At 45.4% G+C, this 23073-nt stretch overlaps 1 protein-coding gene and 1 long non-coding RNA gene across 16 annotated transcripts in view; both read left to right on the forward strand.

Annotated features, from left to right (window-relative positions):
* The window catches only part of NPRL3 (NPR3 like, GATOR1 complex subunit), a 41327-nt gene that overhangs the window by 11569 nt on the left and 6685 nt on the right, over positions 1-23073 (forward strand). For 4 of the 15 annotated variants that reach the window (XM_058849373.1, XM_058849369.1, XM_058849370.1 and 1 more), the window contains 8 exons: positions 1739-1813; positions 3869-4022; positions 4807-4888; positions 11003-11140; positions 11860-12016; positions 13835-13941; positions 15128-15257; positions 22770-22959. In XM_058849373.1, the coding sequence (XP_058705356.1) occupies positions 1739-1813; positions 3869-4022; positions 4807-4888; positions 11003-11140; positions 11860-12016; positions 13835-13941; positions 15128-15257; positions 22770-22959 (1033 nt within the window). Of the gene's footprint in view, positions 1-1738; positions 1814-2677; positions 2952-3315; positions 3733-3825; positions 4023-4158; positions 4184-4806; positions 4889-11002; positions 11141-11859; positions 12017-13834; positions 13942-15127; positions 15258-22769; positions 23044-23073 lie in introns of those variants that run through there. The other 11 variants (XM_058849375.1, XM_058849376.1, XM_058849378.1 and 8 more) reach the window with 10 other exon arrangements.
* On the forward strand, positions 4899-9292 carry LOC131584358 (uncharacterized). Its single transcript, XR_009278734.1, has 3 exons — positions 4899-5678; positions 5903-6125; positions 6846-9292. It is a non-coding gene; the product is annotated as an uncharacterized LOC131584358 (long non-coding RNA).

A 23073-nucleotide genomic window follows, 5' to 3' on the forward strand; every position in this document is an offset into this window, starting at 1 on the left:
CACTTATTATTGTACATTCTTTCCAGTCAGTTTAATCCTAATTGCATGAAATGTCACTTCTAAATAAAATTGCATCTTGGCAAATAAAGTTATAAAGAGCTGTAAACACTTTCTTTGTTACTTCAGAAGGAACTTCTTTTTGAGTGAGTCTTATCACCCGAGGAGACACCCCAGAACTTTCTAGAGTCAAGAATCTTCTAGATGTGGCAGCCATCTCTGCTGGTTTGTGTCAGTCTAAATTTGGGACCCTCCTGCAGTTAGGAGGAAGCCAGAGGGAGCTGCTTTTCCATGGAGCTCAGGCAGTGTCTGGAGTAACCCAGCAGCCTCTGCTTTACATTTCCTCAAAGTTCATACTGCAGTAAATTAATCCACAGGACAGCTCAGCAAATTCTTACTCTGATGAGATTCAGGAGTTACAAGAGCACAAACATTTAATCCTGTGTGCCAGATTGCTTTTTTCTGTAGCAATGTTCTGAATTCTTCAAATTCCTTCAGCATTTTCTTTCCCAGCTCAGTCCTCTTTTTTTTCTGGTCATGAGGTGATGCGAAATCTAGCCTGCATCTCAACTGATGTTAGTGGTGGTGTAGTTTCTTTGATTTTAAGGAAGGAACAGGATCAGTCCTTACACTTGGGAATTCACAAGAGATCCTGGAACCTGTAACTCCAGAACAGATAAACACAGTAACTGCCTTTACATTCTGTCAGAAAGGCAGTGATGGGAGAGTGGTAATTTTCACTTTAGGGAACAAAAGAAAAACCAAAAAATACCTATCACCTCTTAGTTTTCTAAATTTTGAGACTCCTGAGTGCAGGCAGTCAGATTTTGGAGTTCAGTCCCAAGCAGTGCCCTGCTGGTGCTCAGAATCTGTGGGAAGGGCAGATGCTGCTCTGTATTTGCCCTGGCTCAGGTGCTGCACACGCTTTAGGTAGAGACCAACTATTGTTTGGCCTGGCAGGTTCCAGCTGTTTGCACTTGGGATTGGGTGGGTGTTGAGCAGGGAGCTGCAGGGGAGGTGGGAATGTCCTCTGCATTTTGTGCTCCATCTTGTGGTGACACGTGCTCCCTTTGGAGTTGGTCTCGCTGTGCAAATTCCACTTGCTTGTCTAAACTGTTTCTTCTCACTGGAAAGTTTGAATCTGCCTTAGAGATGGAGCTCTCTGCTACAAAGAGGATAGAGAGGCTGGATAATGTGTTTGAAATCCTGCAGGAAGGGAAAAATCAAACCTTTTATTTTAGTACTGCTGTTCTAGAGCATATTTTGTCTATAAAAGCAGCAGCTTGTAGCAGGATGCTACAGGAATTTAGGAAAGGAAGGAATAGGTGTGGCCTGAGATGAGAAATCTGTGGAATTCTGTTGACAGTATATCTGACACCTGTGCTAAAGAATTTAAACCTAAGGCCCCTAATGATGCTAAATATATTAACAAAGACACTAAGTAAGAGTGCTGTCTTAACTGACACTCATTTCCATGCTTGTGACCAAAAGGCTTTGGTTTAATTCTTCACAGCTTGCTCAGCAAAGGCAGTGTTATAGAGTAACTGTGACACTCCAATAAAACACAAAATCATAGTTCTAGTTTTTGCAAGTCATATTTGATGTTATAAATTGGTTTGTCTGCTCTCTTTTCACAGCTTGTTATTTAACTTGGGCTTTTTAATGTATTTTTATTACTTTCCCTTTGTTATTGTCTCCAACTGACAGTAGCCAATGGGATTTTCTAAAAAATATTTTTCAGGTATCCAAAACTGACCCCTCACCAAAGAGAGAGATGCCCACCATGATTCTGTTCAACGTGGTGTTTGCACTAAGGGTAAGGACTGTCTCCATTCCATCTGACAGTGGGATGTGCCTTGGATCCATGAGAGAATGCAGTGGGCTCACACTCCAGGCTTGTTCTATGATTAATGGCCAGTGTTTGAAAGCTGCCTCCTCTCAGCAGTGAGGTCACTGTAAAGGGAGAGTGCCAGGGAGCAGCAGCTGAGGAGCTAAATGAGAAGAAGGTACAAGAATAAAGAGGTTTCAATGCTCAGCAAAAACCTGGAACAAACACATAGTTTCTGCCTGGAATTTTTTCAGGCTTCCTCTATTAATGAGATGCTGGTGTTAAGGGATCCTGGCTTGGCTAATTAAGTGTATAAAGCCCTAGAAATTTCATTATGTTCAAGCATTACTTGATTTTTGAGCTCTGGTTTTCTTTTCCCAGTCTACAGGTAATTTAAAAATAAAAGAGGGAGCTGGAATAGTCTTTATGGTTGATTTTTGCTTGACTGGATGTAATGCCATGGTTTAAAAAGCTCCAGCTCCCTGCTGGTGAAAGGAACTTTTTTTCCTTTTTAGCACTAATACATTTCTTACCACTGACTTTGCAGTGGTGACATGGACATGGCCCCAGCCTGCATGGCTTGTCCTGAGATGAGGAGCAAGGTTTCACACAAGACAATTACCCAAATCAAGCAAGAAATCGTTTACAGAGCTCTGCTGGGAATCCAGTGTTCTGGTGCTTTAGGACACTCCTGGGTCAGGGAGTGCTGAATTTGCAGTGGAGGAGTTGATTTTAGATTTCACATGTTAAGAGATGTTGTTTTGGTGAATTGTTAAAGCCCTGTGCTTTGCTTGCAGGGAGATGTGTGCAGGTGCACCTGCAAGCACACACATTGATGCACACTGAGCCCTGTGGCAGCAGAAGTGCTGAAACCAATGAACTTTCATTCACAGTGAAGACTAGCCCACATTTTTCTGGAATCTAATTTCTGGTGTTACTAGGAAAACTTGCTTTCTTTGCCCTTCAGCCATGTGATGATACTGATGTAATTGTGTGTGTGATGCAGCACCAAATCCATTTGCCAAATGAGACTCTTAATTCACAGGGAACAGTCAAGTTTCTGGAAAGCAATGGGCAAGAAGCAAGTGGAAATTTTTTCCTAGGATGGAGTAGTGCAGTGCAGGAGGTGGGTGGAGGCCCTCAGAGATAAAGATGAGTGCCCATCTGCAGTGGGCAGACAGAGCAGGCAAAGGCCCAAGTGTGATAATCAGCTCTGATCCTGCTGTGTTTGAGCTTCAGGGCTACCGACGTGGCGTGACTCAGCAAGAACAGTGGAGTCAAAAAACTGATGAGTCACGCTTTGCTGGTTTCTCTGCCAAGTGGTCACTTGCCAGAACTTTAAATTCATTTAAATGTCTTAACAAACATGAAGCAGTTGCTGACTCATGCTGGAGCTACTGAATTTCCCCCCACCCCCCTTGGCAGCTGTACTGACATGATAGATTTTTCCAGCACTTTCTTTCTGGGGCTTTCATAAATGCAGTGTCAGTAATAAGCCATATTTGTGAATTTTTTGGGAGCGTAAATCCAAATTAATTCAGATTTGGGATGAGAATGTTGGTCATGAACTGGTAATTGTTACCTAGTTACTGCCTTGTCAGTACATAGGACAAACACCAGTGTGGCAATGTGGAGTGAGTGGGATATGTTAGAGCACTGCAGGCCCTGTGCTGCCAGTGAGTTTAACCTGAACTTTGGGATATTCTGCCTTTTCAAATAGCTTGACACTTTCTTGTCTCACTGTGTGAAGTTGAGGTCTTTGCTCTCTTCTAGTAAAAGGCCTACTAACAACTGGAAAAACAATCCAGATGGGGTTATCCTGCTCCAGGTGTGGCATTCCTTTGATGCACATAGACAAGCTTAGAAATCCAGATTACATTTGGACATTGCTGAGCTTCTGCTTAGTTGTGGGTAGAGAAAATTCTGTTCTTATTCCAGTCAAGAGGCTGATTTTTGGTGTCAATGGAAAACCATTTGCCTGTTCCCCATCATCCCTGTAGCTCCACGTGGCCGTGGCTCAGTGTGTGCCCGTGTTCCCCGCAGGCCAACGCGGACCCGTCCGTGATCAGCTGCCTGCACAACCTGTCCCGCAGGATCGCCATCGTCCTGCAGCACGAGGAGCGCCGCTGCCAGTACCTCACCCGCGAGGCCAAGCTCATCCTGGCCATCCAGGACGAGGTGTCTGCCATGTCAGAGAGTGAGTGCTTTCAGCAGCAGTGGCTCTGTCCAGGAGCACTCCCTTGGGGAGGTGCTGATTGTGCCTGGGATCACTGTGAACACATTTTGGTGCTCTGTGGCATTCTGACAGCTTTTCCCTGCATTTTGCTTCAGCCAAGTTCACTGTCTGTATGCCGAGATGTGAGTTTCAGAGGTGGAGTAGTTTCTCTGCTTTCTTTGCTAGTTAAGTTCAGCACAATCCCTGGAGACTGTGCACTGAGCCATCATATTTGCCTGTCCCTGTCAGGCTGACATCGAAGAGCTCCTGGGTGGCCTGCTTCACCCAACCCAGAGCAAGTTTTGCATGCTTTAATGCTGTCTGCTGAGTCACCAGACTCCTCATGTGGAAGCTTTGGTCTTACATGCTGTTACTTGGCCACCAAACAGTTGCAGAGCATTTTTATAGACTGTACTTGGAAAATGTACTGTAACAATATGCACTGTTTAAGGTGAACTTTGATGGTGATGCATCATCTTGCTGTAAGCATTAAAAATTAAAGCTAACATCTAGAAAATCAAAGCATTTAAAGTCATCACTTGTCAAATTTGGTTACATGTACTTAACTGAGTTGAGGTTTAGCAGAAGCTGGCAATAATTCACTATTATTATCTTAATGTGTAACTTGAATTATTGTAAAAGCTTTGAAAGATAATTGTAGATTAAAATGGTACAAATTCTGTCCCTAAGATACAGGTTGATACCTTGTGGGTGAAGAGGAAACTCTTTGAAGTCAGTTATTTTCTTGTTTTGAATCTTTCCGTAGCCACAGAAGGGCCCCAGTCACCTTTTCATCACATCCTACCCAAGTGCAAGCTGGCCAGAGATCTCAAAGAGACATATGACAGGTAAGTTGGATTTTAGTCCTAGCTCACAGAATGCTGTGAGAATTTCTCACTGAAATGCCTTGGCTTTGTTCCTAAGGATATTACCCACTTCTTCATGCTGTTAATCATTTAAACCAGGTAGAGCAACGTGGAGCCTGGCAGTCAGGTGAAGTGTTTGCAGAACTGCTACCCTAATCATTACCTTGGTCTGTCTTTGGCATCTTGTTCTTAAAAGCTGATGATGTCTGTCACAGCTTTAAGAATTATTTTTTTCTTCCTTAGCTCAGGGGCATTAATAACAAGTGAACTGTAGAACTGACAAGTGTCATAACAGGAATATCACAGCACTGGAGAAGTGCTCTAAACCTGCAGCTAAGGGGAAAGTGCTGCAGGAGCACTGATGACAAGTCAGCTACTGCCCTGGCCCCATTTGTGCATCTCTGGACCGCAAATTTGGATGAGATGCTGAGACTTCCAGCAGAATGGAAAGTGTAACATGCTGTTTCCTGACTGGATTAGAAGTTCTGGCAAAGATTTCAAAGCAGTGTGGGGCTGGAGTTGAACTTGAGCAGGAGGTTGTGCCTGTCAGTGCTGCCTCCTCAGGCCCAGAGTCTCCTGCAGTCCGGAAATGTGCTTGGGGAAGGGCCTGGACAGAGGGACACAGAACCTCTGTGTGAGAGGGAAGATGTTGTGTCCCTTGCTTGGGGTGTTTGTCAGGCATTCAGGGAATCAGGCTGGAGTTCTTCAGGGAGCCCTTTATCCTCCCTGGGTTGTGGCTTCTCCTGTACAAAGGGGATCAGAGCCCTGTGAGGTAAGGCACTGGGAGCCTAAATAATATAATGGTTGCAAAGAGCATCAGAAAACTTCTGCTAAGGTGCTCTTTGTGTTCAAGAGCTGTGAATTTCATCTCGTTTGAAGGAGTGTGGTATACAGCTCCACACACCTTGCACAAAACCTGTACTAAACTTTTAAGTAAGGCAGTATTTATGCAGCCTGTAATTCTAATATTGCAATTATATTTTTCTGTTCCTCCAGGGCTATGTATTTATGACTGGGCAAACCCTGATCGTGTTTCCAAATATTTTAGGGACACAGTGACATCTTGTGGCATTTAGCTGTGACTGTAGCAACACGGAGCTCGTGGACTCTGCTGACATGAGCCTTCCCAGAGATAAGGAGGAATACAGACCATGGAGAAATACACTTTGATGCTGCCCCCAGCTGTAAAACAAGGCAGTTTCTTCCTCATTTAGGCATTGTAAATGGGGAAGAGGTGGTGCAAGTTGGATTTTGACACTTTTGTATGACACTGTCAAAAGCAAATGTAAGAAATAAGGTGTTGGTAAAAATCTGAAGTGCCTGTGTGCTTGGTTGGAAAGTGGTACTTGAAAAGGAGCTGACAGTGTTGTTGGGTGATAAGAAGATGTTCTGCAGGGTTTTTCTATTAATACTTCATATGAGAGCACAGGAAATATGCTTGTTATACTGGCAGTCAGATCAACTGAGAGGAGCTGCAGCACTTTTCCACGCAGGCATAGATTTAAAATTATTTTTTAGTAATGTAGAAAAAGGGTTCTAGAAATACAATTTTTTTCTGCATGTCCAGGATGAATTAATCATTCCTGTGTGGTAGCAGCTCTTTGTGAAGTCTGTGTGGTCTTCTGTGAAGTGAGGTCATAAGTGACATGGGGTTACAAAAAAGAGGAGATAGACAAGAATGCATAAAATAAGTCTTGTCTGTAAGATAGGCACCAGTCCTGCTCACAGTTGTAAAACTTCTGCTGCAAGGAATATTTTATCCAGTTTGGACACCACATTTCAAGAGGGATTTAGGCCACCTAGAGAGTGTGGAGGAGTGTGAATGACCTCAGAGGGAAGATGGAAAGATTTGCTCTGTTGCTTTTAAAGGAGAAAGGACTGCTGGGAAGGGTAAACCTTCGGATGCAGGCGGTGACAACGTGCTGCTCTAAATTTACAGAAACTTCTGGCATAGCCTTTGGATGTAGGGGAACAGCCATTGGAGTGGAGAGAGCACTTTGAATTGCAGATGGAGCCCAGCTCTCTGTTTGAGGTTTGCTCCAACTAGCATTTCCAAGTGCCTGCTGATTTCTACAATTCCAGCCCAATTTCCAGGGTTGCTCCAGAGGTGCTGTTGAGCTCTTGGCTTCCTGTAGATGGTGCTGAGGTATTTCAGGCAAGACCCTACACGTCCCTGAGCAGGTTGGTTTGTGCAAAACCACAAGTAGAGGAATATTTTTGTCATTCAAAGTGTTCCTTAGTTTTGAATGATATGCCTGTGTTCCATAAGGCAGGATCAGTACCCAGGACATCTTGACTAGAAATGGAGTGATATTGCACTCAGACAGCTCAGAGGCTTTCAGCATCTACTTCCTGGGAGATTTTGTCTCTAATGGAGAGAACTAGAATGTTTCCTTTGGATTAATTCAGAAAGTTGAGAGTCTTCATTCATCTTGTCCTGAAGCTGAAGCATCGGTGTGGAACAGAAAGCAATGGGTTTTAGGCCCAAGAAAGTTTTCAGGACTTCCAGTGCTGAAAAACTTACTGCTGTTACAATATGTGTCTCTTTTAAGAAGCTTTCACATAGTTTTATCTGCAGCTGCAGATAATATGTGAGCTTGATACTTACTAACTGCCTGTCTGGTTCTAGCAAACCTCTCTTAGCTTTGCATTGGAATAAAAGTGAAAGTATGGAGAGGTTTTGGGGGAGGTTTGGATTGTTTGTTTCTTCTTTTTAATACAGAAGAGTCTAATTATTTTTTAGCCTAGTGGGACTTGAAATTAGTGGTAGACTTAGCCCATCTCAGCAGTTTAGGGAATAATTCTATGAGACTTAATGAATTATTAGATGTGATTTCTGTGGCTGTGCTATAAAATACAATCCACCTACATTTATTTATCAAAGTATAGCCCTTTGTCCTTTATAAGGAAATGTGAAATCATTTCAAAGCTCTGAGTAGTCGCAACCTGTAGGAAAAACAAACTGCAAAGCTACAAGCCCACCTCCACCACACTGGAAAACATGGGGTTAATTTCTGATATAAACAGGACTGACGTGATATGAAGTGTGTATATGTAAAAGTTCATAACTCTTTTATAAATGTGAAGTGGGATTTCTTTGTTTTGCCAATAATTATGGAAAAGGCTGCAGTTCTGGGAGATACTGCCAAACGTTCAGGCTCTCATTTTGGGGCAGTAGCTCACAGTTGAGGACACAGCAGAACAGAGCAAAAGAGCAGTGATAGTCCCTAAAATATTCCCCAGCTTCCTGCAGCTCTGGAGGGGTTTCTGTACATTCAGCAGCTTTCAGCTGATCTCACTTCCCGGAATTAGCCCACAATCCTGTGAGCCAGAGTAAATATTTAACAACCACAGCATCCTCTGATAAAGAGGTCCATGGCTTAACTACTTTCTGTGTTTCTTTCTATTTCTTCTGAACTTTGCTCCTTTTTGTATCATGAGATGTCTCATGGGCCTTATGATGGAGAGACATTAAACAGCTTTTTCCTGCTTGCCTCTCCCTGTCTCAGTTTTAAACTCTGTTATCTGATCATCCTGATCCTTGCCCATGTATCCCTCAAATCGCTCACCAGGTGTTATCAAACCAGAGAGTAAAAAAAAAAAGAGTGTTGAAACTTAAGTTTTTATGGAATAAAATGTCTTGGAGGCTTTAATATCCTATTGCCTGAATCTTTGTGTCTGTATTGGGGACATTATTTAACCCTGCTGTCTGGCTAAGGGCAGTTGCAAGTGTTGCTGCTGGAGGGTGTAGCTTGTTCCTTGTCAAATTACAAGCACTTAAATTATTTTCCTTCCAAGGAGGGGCAGGTGAAAGAGGAATTGTGTGCATAAAGCTGTAATGAAGGCTGGAAATTGTACAGCTGAATGCAAATGCAGAAGAATGAAATTAAGATCCAGATCAGAACTGAAAATCTGGTTTTCTTGTTGTCTTTAATTCTAGGCTCTTGTTGTAGTGCACTGTAGACAAAATTATGCTGTGGAGAGTGTAATTATGTAATTAAAGCTTTTGCCTTAGTGCACTTAGACCACAGAATGAAAGGAACCAACTGGATCTTTTTCTGAATGTTAAACTCTGCAGGAAAATGTCCCTGCAAGTATTTTGTGCTTTCATGTATCTCTGCTGGTCTTGGGTAACCTGTTTCTACAACCCCACCAGCTTTCAGGTGGTCTCTGAACTTTCTTGTCTCATTTCTTTATTGCCATGTTTCTCCTTGGGAGGATTTGGCCTGGGAGATGATGTGGATAACCACAGCTTCAGCCCTTTTCCCTGATGTATTTTGAGGGAATCCAGCTTTATCTGTCAGTTGTTCTGTGGTGGGATAAGCAGTGTTACTGGAGCTGCAGCATTTAGTGAACTAAACCAGAGATGTTTGTGCTTTGCATGTTCCTTCAGGGCTGGGAGCCTCTGGGCAGATGAGAGCTGGGGGGACCAGAGAGACACTGGGTTCACCCTCTCAGTTCCTTTTAAAAAGAGGAAAACACACAGTATCTGCTCCATTTGCAGCTTGAAAAATCAGCATTTTCCAGAGTTCAATGCAAGATTTGAGAACAGAACCTTTTGAAAAGTGTTGTCTGCAGTGAGATGTTCCCCAATGAGTCTGATCATGTACGAGGCAGGAGGGGATGGAGTTTGCTCCCTCACCACTCTGTTGTGGTTTGGTGAGTAGCTGCACCAGCAGCCAAAGCTACCCAATGTTTTTGTTTAAAACTGGAATTTCAGCTCTCTCCAAACCGCTACACAAGCCAGATGAGCTTGAGAAAGAGCATGTTAGTTTGTGACCTGCAGTTGGATGCTGGTTATAAATGGTTAAATCACTGCATAAAGACTTTTTCCAAGACTTTTATTTGGTCCCAGCCTGTTTCTGGCATCTTTTTTAATCTGTTTTGTGTAGAGGGGGAAATTCATGGCAGTAATTGACACAAAAGTCAAATTGTGAGTCTCAAAACACTTTGAATTTAAAATTCAGGCTGGAATTTTTCAGAGTGCATATTTTGAAATTTGATTTTAAGCCAAAAAGCATTGTCTGGTAAAAAAAGTTTAAATCAAAGGCCATGGAGAAATACAGTTTTCCAGTGTGTACAAGATTAGCTGTTGCTTGAGATTGATCAGCAAGGTTATGTGTTCCTAACTCAAGAAGAGGTGTAGTGGGCCTTGCTGCTTCTTCCCAGCACAGCTGTTCCCAGGCCAGCATTCCCTGCCCGTGGAATGGGAATATTGTGAGGGTTTGCAGGGTGCTGCTGGCTTAGCTCCTTATGCTACATTACCCATTTCAAGTAAATATAGTTCCCTCCTGAGGTTATTCCACCTCTTGTCTAGATTTGCAGACTTCTGTAGAAGCACCCGAATGATGTTCCTGGCTCTAATCTCCAGCTTTTCTGTTTTTTTCAGTAAAAGAGGCTTATTGTTGCTTTCAGGCTGAGCACCAGGGTCAGACTTTATTGTCTTCATTATTCCTGAGACATCCATCACTTCCACTCTGGTCCTGTTGTCTGGAGTCAGCTTAAGGGCTTAGCTCAGTCCCTGTGGTTTCCTAGAATGAAGAAACCATGTAAGAAGCACGTTTGTGATTTCATGTGACAAGCAGGAACAGGTTAGTAAGGAAACAAACAACCTAAGCAGAGCCCAAGGAGGCTGTTATTGTGGAAATGTGCTGCCTGGAACAGCCCTTGCCCAGTACAGACATCCTCTTCTCCCTTGGAGGGGAAGATGGAAATTGGAGGTGAAGACAGTGTGCCCAGTTCATCTTTGCCCTTTGCAGCTTTGGCCTAGGGAATTTTCCTTTGCCTTGCAGTAGATCTTGAATAAACTTTGACTTGAGACACTGCTGCAATGTTAAGAGCAGAGGGAGTAGAAGGTCAGTGGTGAAGTGTTTCAAATCTCCCTCAAAATGCTATAGGGGATGGTGCTCTGTAAGTCCAAGTGTAGGAGACCCTTGCAGGTAGGAGTCAGCTGGTCCTCAGCCAGCCTGGGGACAGACAGGTGTATTCAGTCTTTTCCTGTCCTGATCTGGTTTCTCTGCAGGTGGGACCTGGACCAGTTTTTTAATTTGTGATACAGGGTAAATGCTGTATGCATTTATTGCCTTCCTGTTTTAGTCTCTGCACGACAGGGGTGGTTCGTTTACACATCAACAACTGGCTGGAAGTGAGTTTCTGCCTTCCTCACAAAATCCACTATGTCGCCACCAACTTCATCCCCCCAGAGGCAATCGAGAGAAGTCTGAAATCTATCAGGTAAGAGCAAGCTCTGCCCCTCAGAGTGTGGCTTGTCCTTGCTCCTGTTCCCAGGGTGATGCTGCAGATGTCTGAGGTGGCACAGGCAGGGGGATGGTGTGGCTGGGCTGGGCAGGAGGGGGCCCTGGGCTCAGGCAGGACTCCCTGGAGCTGCTGCTGTGGCTCTGGGGTGCTGCTGGATTCATGGTGGTGGGAAGCCACAGCCTTGGTGTTCACTTTAGATGCTTGTACTGAGGGGGTGCTGCAGGAGTAGCTTGCACTGTTTGCAGCCAGGAATTGTGTATTCATTTTAATCTGTTGACCCAGAAGTAATTCTGCTTTTGGAAGAAAGAGAGCCCAAGTCCTTATTTCCTGTGTTTGTTTACCTGCAAAATTAACTAACTTCTGCTTTCTTCCTTTCTTCTACTCCGTCTTGTATTTCAGTAATGCAGATGAGCAGTTTTCAGACTTGCTCTCAATTGTGTGCCAATACAGTGCAGCCTTTTTTCCTTGTCACTGGGGTATCCAGTTACCATATAACCCTCTGTCTTCTTTTTACAGGAAGCGTCTTATGCTGTGACATAAAAATAAGCTAATTTTGAACCCAATTAGAGCAAAAGGATTATATTAGAAATTCTTTTTTTACCATTACGATGACCCCAGGTATCGTGGTGTGGGAATAACAAAGCCTTCAGGAGAAGCTGCAGTTTACTGTGCAAATGTATTCTATTTTTCTGCAGGCCTTACCATGCCTTATTACTTTTAAATGATGAGAAGTCATTGCTTAATGAGCTCCCGTTGGACTGCTCTCCTGCCCTGGTGAGAGTAATTAAAACTACCTCTGCTGTGAAGAATTTGCAGCAACTGGCTCAGGATGCTGACTTGGCATTGCTGCAGGTACGGGGAGCTGTCAGCAGCTGCTGAGAGCCTTTTCAACCATGAGGTGTTTTCTCCTGTGGGTTTCTGTGGGGCAGGAGCACTGCAGCTCCCTCAGTGTGAGCAGAGAGAAGGGACAAAGTACCAGCCCTGGAGCCTGGGGAAAGGCTGGGGAAACAAAGGGCAGGGCTGCAGGGACAGTGCTGGGCAGCCCTGCAGCCACGTCCTGTCTGGGATGGGAGTCCCCACCCTGGGGGTCTCTAATCATCACCACTGCTCAGGACAAGTCCATTAATGCCTGATGAAAATTTCTCTTCAAATTGTGAGCACCTCCAAGGGTGCCTCCCACAGCTTCTGTGGTCCAGCACCTGACCAGCATCAGAGTGAAACCTTTCCTCATTTCTAATGGGAATTTCCCATTGTTCTCCTTGTGTATGTTGCCTCAGGACCTGTCCCTGTGTCCCTCTGAGAACGGTGGCTCTGTCTTCTCTGTGCCTCCTGTTTGGTAGCTAAAACCAGAGCAAATTGTACTCCTGACTGACACCACAGTGGCCTGTCTTGTTCCTGGCATGTTGATGTCTACTTTGCAAATGAAGTACCCAAAATGCAAGTGAAGCTTTACAGCTGCCATGGCCAAATATGCTGCCTCCCCTGGAGCTGCCAAGATCTTTTCTACCAAAGACTTGTGGATGCCTGTAAAACCTTCCCATCCATTTCCCTCAGTCCATCAATGCTCAGACTTGGCAGTCATGGGAAGAAGATTTAGTTTAGGCTTGGGCAAAGATTTTGAGCCAGTGTCCCGAAGCCAGCATCTCTTTCCAAATGCCTTTCCAGTAGTGACAACCAGCTCTCAAATCTGAATTGCTGGAGGTGATGTGAGGAGCCCTTGGAAAGAGAAGTTTGTGTCAGTGAAAGGATGAGACTGTGGCACTCACGTGAGTTGTGAGGCCACTGAGAGACCCCTGTGGATAACTGATGATTTGGGATGATTTTATGAGATGATCCCAGAGAAGGAAGAGCCACTCCATGCTCCTAAGGGTCGATGCAGACCCAGGAGCACAACCTGTGCTCTGTGTGACAGGGGAAACACAGCTCATCATCACATGTTCATAGGTCAGAGCCTTCTCTTGTTCCAAGGGAAAGGTCCTGCTTTGTAATAAAGCTCCAGGTCTGCCTGCAGTGCTCTGTGGTGTTACTTGGCTATGGGATGAACTCTGGAAATTCCCTACTGCTTCTGTAGTTTTGCTCTCCACAAAAAAGCACAGTTAAATGCATCTAATGATACAGGCTGGATTTTATGTCTTGTAGACACTATTTATGTGGCTTTTCCAGAGCCATTAGCAACCACTGACTTGTTTAACATATTAAAATACTTTGTGTAGCTCATTACTGAAATGCCTCTATGCAGTAAAAAGGCAGTGTTGGTTTCCTTTATGTTTCTGTCATAGTAGAAGCTGATTTTTTGTTTTATTTCTCACACATTTTATTTTTCATGTATAACACAATGCATTTTGTGCATAAGAAAAAAAGTTTGGGGGGCATGAAAAGAAATGAAACTTTTATTGATACAGTTTGAAGGAATTCCTTTGAGGCAGGAAATACTAAGTTGCTTAGAAATGTGAAGCGAATCTCTGGAAATTCATAACCTTGTCAAACGCTTTTTGATCTGCCACATGTTATATTAAACCATGAATTTATTCTGAAGGCAGGGTGAAAGGATGGAACATTTTTCTTTCATTTCAGCTCAAACAAGACTCTTTTTGTTGTTGTATGGAACGCTTGCTGAGTGTTTGTATATTGATTTTGCTCCCCTAATTTTCCCCTGTTTTCTCAATACAGGTTTTCCAGCTTGCAGCACATCTTGTTTACTGGGGCAAAGCAATTATTATTTATCCTCTTTGTGAAAACAACGTCTACATGCTTTCTCCAAATGCCAGTGTCTGCCTGTAAGTAGAAGGAAAACGTGCTGATGGCAGCACAGTGCTGAGGAGTGCAGATGCACTTTCCTTCCCTGACTGGATACAGAGTGGGATCTTTCTTCATGAATTTGTTGAGACTGTGCAAAACACAGTCCATTACATGAGCCTGAACTTGCACAGCCAGCGTGGGCAGGGAGGAGCAGCAGGGCAGATCAATATTCCTCTGTGGTGGTGAGGGCCCTGGAAGCAATATTTAGCCTGTGGAGCTGCTGTCAGTATTTTTAGTACTCCTGCTCACTGAATGTCCAATATGGGAACACTTACAAACCAAAATACTTAATGATTAAGTTAAATGAATGGTTTGTAGGGCTCTCTGTGTAGCTGGCACACCTGGAGTGAATCAAAAGTAGCAAAAGTTGCCATTATGTTGTTTCATGTGCTGGCATTCCATACTGTGTGCCTTGTCACAGACAAGAGGGCAGCATGGCCATTTGGAGAGCAGGCAGAACCACTGCAAGGAAGATGTGGAGGCAGGGTGGGTATTTTTGCTGTGCTGAAGATTGGCAACCCTTCCTCTGCTGGATTTTGAGATGCTTTTAGACTCTGTGTTGGAACTCAGTTATAGGAAAATAGTTTTAAATCAAAACTTTGGTGATGGAAATATAAAAATAGGGCTGGAAGGGACCTTGAGGTCATTCAGCAACAACTGTGCCTGTGTCAAATATGGCAGTGCTGCTCTTGAAGAGCTTTGGAGATGGAAATGCTAAGGCAGACAGTTTTCCTGATATTTACTTTACTTCTGCTCAGTCCTGTTTCTTGTCCTGTCAGCACGGGGAGGGGGCACAAGCACATCTGCAGCTGCAGTTGGCACTTTCAGAGGTCGTGTGTGCATCCTGCCCAGCCCTGCCCAAGCTCTGTCCCTTTGATCAGAGCCTGCACAGGTCTGGACTTTTTATCGCTTTCATTTTTCTCCTCTGGATTCCCTCCATGCCTTGAATAAAATGCTGGAGCTGAATGTAAGGCTGAGGTGAAAGTGGATGAGCTGCTGGCTGCCTTCTGCAGGACACAACATGCCATCAACTATGCTCAGGGGTTTTCTAGATCACAGAGAATATTACATTTGGGAATTGGCACTTCTGCAATACTTAAATGCATCAGAGTTACCCTGAGCAGCATTACAGAGCTGATCTGTGCCTTTTTCTCTCTCCTGCAGTTACTCTCCCCTGGCAGATGCCTTCTCCTGTCAGTTCCGAGGTCACAACCTGCCCTCCATGCTGGCCAAGTTCTCCCTCCCCGTGTCCCTGTCCGAGTTCAAGAACCCTCTGGCGCCGCCTGTGCAGGAGGTGAGCTGGGCACTGCTCCTTGTTCTGCTGCTCCTGGAGCACTCAGCCAGGAACCTGCTGTTGCACATTTACGAGTTCCCAATTACTGTGTTTCCAGCTTTATGATTTATTGTTTCATGTCCTTATGCCAAAAAGCTGTGGGGATGTTCAAGGTGAGAGGATGCTCTGTGCTGGCAAAGCACAGTCCTAAAATAAGTGTTAGAATGTTTTTTTTTCATGGAGTGATGTAGTAGGGAAAACTGAAACTCCATTTGGTCTGTTCCAAACTGTCATTAGTTGGTAGGGCTGAATCAAGTTTGTGGATTCCTCACAATCACATTTGATTTTATTCTATTCCATCTGCTCCAAGTTCACAATCTATTTTTAAAAGCAATCTGTCTGTTCACTTGGTTTTGCTGTAAAACTGGAATTGTTTAAAGGCTTTTGGAGGAAGTAGGCTCAGCATGGGGTCAGCAGAAGTCCATGTGTCACTGAATTAGCTTCTTAGTGTTCAGATCTGTGTTAATAAAATATGGATTTGGGATTTGTGAGCTGTTCTGCTTGTGCATCGATCATGGCTTGTGGCATTTCTGGGAACTGGTGGAACACAGGAAGGAGCTCAATAACCTGAGGTCTCCTGGCTGATACTGTTCTGTTCCCAGATGGAAGAGCCTGGACCTCTGACTGTGGCTCAGGGTGGCAAAGGAAGCATAGGCAGAGTTCTTTGCCTGGTTTCTTGTGTTTGTTTCTGGCCTTCAGACTTGGGTGCCTTGGTGGCTCCATGGGTTTAGCCCCTGCTCAGATACAGAGATTACCATCCCCTTGCACTCCAGCACAGCTGTAATTACAGGCTGGCAGAGATAATGGTCAGAGATAAAGATAATTAATGATGTAGGTCTAATCCCAGTAGCATGTACTGGTCAGCTGCCACCTTGGGAGGCAGGGGAAGAGCAGGACCCCACTGTAGTTACAGATAAGTAAGTGTCCTGAAAATTGAAGCTGAAGTCATAGCATTAATTTTATTCTAGCTGCAGTAGCTTCAGGAGACATTCTCAGTAATCCTTTTAAAATTAATTACTTGCCTTAATACTTCTTCAATAGTTCTGGTTGTTCTCAGATGTCCTACTTTTGTTAAAAATACATAAATAAAAGTCTGCCACTTACTGCTACAGTTATGCCTTGAAACAAGGGTGCAATAAATGCTTGCCAGAGCTGATGGAGTGCTAAAGTGTTTTTTTAGTGTGAACCTTCCCCTGCTGTTCACCTGTCTGTGGTGGGGTCCTAAGGGTCAGCAGCACAGCTTGCTTTCATCATCCTTTCAGCCTTATTGGAAAGATGAAGGGTGATACTGTGAAAAGCTGTGGTTTTTTTGATAAAGCAAAGTGTGACAGTTCTTAGGGGAGTTTAGAGTGAATTTTTATGTATTTTTGTATCAGAACATTTTCTTCCACTTTGATTTACCTATGTAGGACTTCCTGTATTATTTTTTGGTTTTTTAGTCTTTAAGAGAAGTGACTCCAATCCTTGCCCTGAAGTGGTCAGGCTCCAGTTGTAGTTCACAGAGATCTAATCAATACAACAATTAATCTAATGAAATGTGGGTGGGTTTTTGTTAAGCTTTGCTGTGATAAAAGATGTTGTACTCTGAACTGTAAATATTGTCAAAATGTATTCGCTTTGCCTTTGAAAAAAATTAGCAAAGGTGGGACTTTCCTCTGTAGTTTTGTTCTTTGTGTTCACAGGAGGGGATGTGAGGTTTTTTAGCTTTAAAGATTGCCAGTTATCTCGTGCTTTTCATCAGGCTGAGGGCACTGTCTGTGTTCCTGAAGGTCACTGTGCTGAGGGTCAGTACTGTGGGAGGAGGTGTACCTTCTACAGAAACTGCTGTGGCCTCATGGCATCCAGGGCATCCATCCCATTTCATTCTTCTCTTGAGCATGGGACTGGCTCCCTGCTTTTGGCATGTGATTCTGGATGGGTAAAAAATACAGAAGGCATTAATAAAACCCACCATAGGAAACAGGAGAGCTCTCAGAGCCCTTCCTGTTTTTTTGTATAAAAATATTGCTTGATTTGAAAGCAGACCAAGTTATTTTTGTTCAATTACCATTACATAAGTGGAATTCCTGTATTCCTTTGGGTAGATGAGAAAACAAAGTGACACTCATCTTTCTTCTTGGTGTGCTGTGGTATTTTTTGGCTGGTACAAGACATGAACAATGTGAGCAAGGACAGGACTGCCTTGGGAGTGCAAGGCTGTGTTCTGCTTTTGCTGTCTGCCTGTCAGTGGGTAGGAGGTATCAGGTGAGTGGTGTGTGCCAGGCCTGCCAGGGCTCTCAGCTGTGCCTTGTGCCAGGGACTGAAACTCTTGATTTTGTCATCTTGATCTCTTTTCTTGCCTGAGATGAGGAGCAGTGTATTGCAGTGGACCCCTGGTCAGTGTGTATGTGTCAGTTGAGAAGATTTTGGTATCCCTGCAGTGTTCCCTGCTGCTTCCCTTTCTCTGTGCTTCCCTTGGATTCCCTGGGACAGCAGCAGGGTGAGGATGAGCCCATGCCCTCAGCTCTGCTGACCTCAAGAGATCTTGGTGCTGTTGAGCCAAGGCTCTGCTTTTCCTTCCCCCTCCCAGGTGTGTGCACACAGGAGCCTTCCTCCCTTCCCTCTTCCCTTTCCTAAGGCTCTGGCTCCCGTCCAGCCTGACTCTGTTCATTTAACTTGTTTCAGCTGCACAAGTTTTCTGCCAGGTTAGCAGGTGGAATTCACTCAGGGAGATGCAGTGACCTCCAGGGCTGGCACAGAGTGAGGAAGGTGATGTCTGCAGAGCTTGTGCAGCTGGGGGGTGAGGGAAGCAGAAACTGTTCTCCCCATTTCCCAGTGAGTTGTCCCTTAGCTCCATAGTGACTTGTAATGTCACCAGGACTTGCTGCAGTGCCTGGGTTTGTTCTGGATCTCACCAGGGTGCAGCCACGGGGTGGGGACATCCTGTGGGTTCACACCAAAGGGAACTCATCTTGCCTTTTGGTGTTTTTGCTGGAAAAGAAGCAGTTTGCATCTCCTCTGCCCCAACCCCAAAGAAGCTGTCCTTGTTCTGCTGCCTGTGGCTGTTGGCTCGTGTCCCTGTGCTCTCCTCCCGAGTGGCACAGCCTTGCTGTGAGTGCAGGGCACGCTGGGGTGGAGCTCTGGGGTTGCTCAGTGGGTTGCACACACCTTCCAGACCTCCTGGGAAAGCACAGGAGCACCTGGTGACCCAAAGCCTTCAGGATATGTTGACTGGCAGGATCTGTACCATGCACTGCTGCTGGTGCAGGAGAAGGCTTTGATCTGCTGTTCAGGAGAAGGATTTCTTTGTCCAGCGTCACATTTCTTTACCCAGCTATTCTGCACAAAGTTGCTTTGCAAACCAAGAGTTAGGGATGATGTTTGTGGCTTCCCCTCCTCTGCACTGTAACCTCAGCCAATTTATCTGCTTCAGAAGCTGTAACACCTCTCTGCCCTGGCTTGAACAGACATGGACTAGCAGGAGGGATTTTCTCACCTGTAAGGAGTGTTCCTAGGTGAATTAGACATCTCATTTCCTTCCTGCACCCCTTTATCATAATGCACATTGTCATTATTATTGTGGTTCTTTAATTCTGTCTTGATGGGATGTGGATAACTGCAGGAAAAAAAGCCCAAAACCATATGGGAAAGCAGGACAGCTGCAGCTTCTGAACAAAATCTGTTTAACTTTTCATGTTTGTTTTAGTCAGTCTGGGCCATCCTGCTGGGAGTCAGGCACAGGGAGATGAAGCCCCTGCCTTTGCCTGCAGAAAACGTGCTGAGCTTTGTGCAGGGCTCATGGAAAATGAGGCAGGAAAATGTGTCAGGGGATGGAGCGGGAGGGGAGCTGAGCTGCCTGCACACCCTGAATGGGCAGCTGTGTCTTCAGGGAGCCACACTGCACATGGGGCTGCTCTGCTGGAAGGCATTAGGAGCCACAGGAGCTTTTGTTGGCAGAAGTTGGGAAGTGGGATTAAGATGCATTTATATTCAGTTGGACTGGGTATAAAATCAGGGGTTTAGCACAGTAAGTTAAAAGACTATGTCATGCTAGGCCTGAATGGAGGGAATGGTTAAGCTGGGAATTCAGAGCTGTTCCCTAATGATTAAAATGGCAATATTAGACAGTAAATGTTTCATCCTACATCAGTAAGAGTTTTCAGAGTCTGTTTCCTGTAAAACAGGGAGAAGTTTTCATAGCTTATGTGTTTTCCATGCAACACCATGGTTTGAATGCTGAAGGAAGGTAATACATTTCAGCAAACATCCCTGCACCCCAGTGGCTTTGAAGATGTCATCATCCTGAGCCAAGGCAGCCCTCAGTTCTCCAGTCAGACCTTGAAGAGGATTTATATCAAATAACTGGATAATCCAGGCTTGTGTGCTTCAGCAGGCAAAACAAGCTGTGTTTTCACTATCTCCTCACACAGTGAGAACCAAGCTGGGATTCAGTGTTTCTAGGCTGCTGTTTTCCCTTTCCTGACCCTGTTGCTGCTCCCAGTTATCCTTAACTTTTTAGGCCTGGGAAAGAAAAGAATCCTTGCAGGAAATTTAACACATTTCTCAAGAGTTTTACAAATGGCCCCAGAGAATAAGGAATGTTGGATCTTTTCTCTCCAAGACTTGGGGCTGAGCTTTCCTCTGGCCATCCTGAAGTGCTCAGCTGGGCAGTGCAGTGCTGTGTTTTTGGAAGCCAGTGCAGCATCTTTGCTTGTGCCAGTGAGCACAGAGCAGGGCATTGTACCAGTGCCTTGCATGACAACACCCTGGCACCGCTCTGGGAATGGCCCTGGGCTGCTCCGTGCCAGCAGGAGCAAGCCAGATGTGGCTGCTGCAGCAGACAGGACCCCCCCAGAGCAGGCTGGAAAGAGGCAGCAGGGGCAGACAGGAAGCATGAAAGGAACATGGATAAAATTTAGATTGAATTGGTAGTTAAATCAAGCAATAGAAAATGTTTCACGTTATGTTTCCATCACAATCCTGGTGTTTCAGCCAAAAAAATCTGGATTCCTGCTGTGCCAGAGCATGACTGAGGCAAGCAGTCCTGGGATGAAGTATATCCCTGCCTGGGAAGCTGCTCCCAGCCTGTTTGGCTTCAGCAAGGAGCTCATCTCTAATGAAATGCCCTGAGAGCAGGCACAGAGAGAACCCTGCACCTCTGGGGAAGGAGCAGCATTTGCAGCCAGCACAGCACAGATGGTGCAGGGAAGCCTCTGCTCCTGCAGCTCTGGGTGAGCTCTGTGGGAGCTTGGGAGGAGCAGATGGAGAATGGATGGAAATTCAGTGCTGCTGTCCAGAAGCACAGGCAGCAGAATGTGTTAGCAAAGCCTTTGCTAGAGCTGATCTTTGGTAAGAAATGGGTCTAAACCTGGAGGAAATGGGAATGGCGTGAGGCACTTGCAGTGGTGGCACAAAGCTCATCACATGGGCAGGGACCAATGCAGGATGCTGCAGCACTTGGGCTTTTTCTAGGACTGGGTTTTAAGAGGTACCAAATTCCTGCTGAAGTTTGGCCAGTACAGAAAAATGTCAGGGATCATCAGTGTCTGGTCTAGGGATGATTGTTCAGGTCACTTCAGGATGGAAGAAGAGTTTCCTCTAGCTCTCAGATGTCCAGCTGTCCCACCCAGAGGAGGCACAAAGGTGTTTGGCAGGGGCTGTTTGCACAAAGCTGTGGCTGTAAAGCTGTAACCCCACTCCTGCTGGCTTCTTGTTCCACTGGGCCATGGCTGCTGCCTCGGGGTGGCTTTCTAGGTGTTTCCATGGAGTGTGGAGGTGATGGTGTTCGTGCAGGATTAGAGAGGGCTGGATGAGACTCTCCATGCACATGGGGCTGCAACAAAAGAAACTGGCTGTTTTTGTAAGTCATGGAACCACCAGAGTGCCCAGGGGGGGCTGGTCTGGGTCAGGCCCTACCCACTGCTTCTGTAGGTCTGGCAGAGCCTGTCTTCCCGTCTCCTTGGATTTTTCCAGGGTTGTTTTGTGCTCTGAAATGTGCAGACCTCTTTCATTTGCTAATCAGGTGTCACTGTGTGCCAACAGGTTGGAAATTTAAGTAAAATAAATGAGCCATCTTTCCATCCAGGCCTGCAACTGGAAGGAAGGATTTCAGCAGCGTAATCGCTGGAGTAAACCTCGCTCTTCCAGGCTGGCTTCAGATCTTAGCAAAGCATTTATGTCTTTGGTGTCTTTTGCCAACCTTCCTCTTCTGTAAATTTTCTGTTAAACATGTAAAATGAATTATGACTTTTCCAAAAAATGCATGTTTGAAGGTGATCCCAGATATGTTTTAAGATTAAAACCCACTGAGCCCCCAGAAGTGGTAATCCCTGAAAAGACAGGGTGTGTCTCTGTCTGCAAACAGAAGAGGTTTCTTCTGTGGTTTGATAGCAGAGGAGGAACTGAGAATTACCAGATTTATGGAAAAAGGAAAATTATGTGGGCTGATGAACTTGGGTTTGGGGCTTTTATTGTGATTTGGCCTGTTACCCTGATGATTAATGCAGCAGAGTGAGCTTCCTTCTGAGCCTGAGCTCATGCTGCATGTGTTTGTCTCACCAAAACAGTGGTGGTTGCTATGAAATCCCCAAACAGCCTTGTCAGTGACTGTGTTCTGAGCCCTTTGCTACAAGAGTTGCCTACAGTGATATGAAAAGGCTTTTTATGCAGAAATCAAGACACAATGATGCATTTTGAAGGCTCCTCCTCCAAGACTTCTGAAAACAAACCCTGCAAACTCTTGCCCCTCGCTCTGCCCGTGGTGTGGGTGTCCAGCAGGTGTTGGGCAATGTTTAATGCAGCTCATTGCTTTTGAGTCTGTTACCTGCCTGAAAATGCAGGGGTCTTTATTAGCTTGGCCCTGTGTGTAGCAGAGGGAGGTGAAATGATGGTGACTGTGCATTGAGAGGATTCCTTGGCAGCTCAGGCTGCTGTCCCCTGCCAGGGCTGGTGCTGCTGGCTCTGTATTGCCCAGCTCTGTCAGGCTCCAACCTCCAGAGCCTCTCCCACGGCTAAACAGCAGTTCCCCATCTGACAGCAAAGGGCTCCTATTCCTGGCCACCTCCCAGGTGCTTCAGCTCTGCCCCATGACCCTGCCCTCTCTCTGGCTCTCCAGAGGAGCCTGCACTTCAGTCTGATCATCTGGGATTAACCCTTCAGTGATTTATTTTAGTGGCCCTTGTGTAGAAACCAGCAAACTGGTCTGGAGCTGAGGCAGGGGCAGGGCAGGTTCCTTGGAGGCTGTGCTGGTCAGTGTTGCATGAAGATGTGGATCATGAAAGGCTCCACTGCAGCCTAAGCAGCCACAGGGGCTCTGAGTGTGACGAAGGTTTGTGTCTGGTCACCTTTTTGTGATTAGAAAAGAGATAAACTCTTGTGTGGGGCGAGAAGCATTTCTCCATGTGACTCATTACTCACCAAGCGAACCCTTTGTGTGTTGTTTTCCTCCTGTATCTCACTTCCCAGATGTTTAACCCCTTGTTTCTCCCCCTGCAGACCCAGCTGATCCAGATGGTGATCTGGATGCTCCAGCACCGGCTCCTGATCCAGCTGCACACCTACGTGTGCCTGATGGTGCCCCCGAACGAGGAGGAGTTCCGAGCCCAGGATGAGGACATGCCCTTCACTGCCAGGGTTGGGGGACGAAGTTTGAGCACCCCCAACGCTCTCAGCTTTGGCTCTCCAAGTATGAGCAGACTTTTCTCTGCTGTTCAGACTCCACCTCACTTCTAGAGCTTCCCTTAGTGCTGCCAAGGGCCTTCAGGCCTTGGTAATGAGACATCTCCTCTTGCTGCAGTAC

The sequence above is a fragment of the Poecile atricapillus genome, chromosome 14 (genome assembly GCF_030490865.1).
Source record: "Poecile atricapillus isolate bPoeAtr1 chromosome 14, bPoeAtr1.hap1, whole genome shotgun sequence".
NCBI classification, from domain to species: Eukaryota; Metazoa; Chordata; class Aves; order Passeriformes; family Paridae; genus Poecile; species Poecile atricapillus.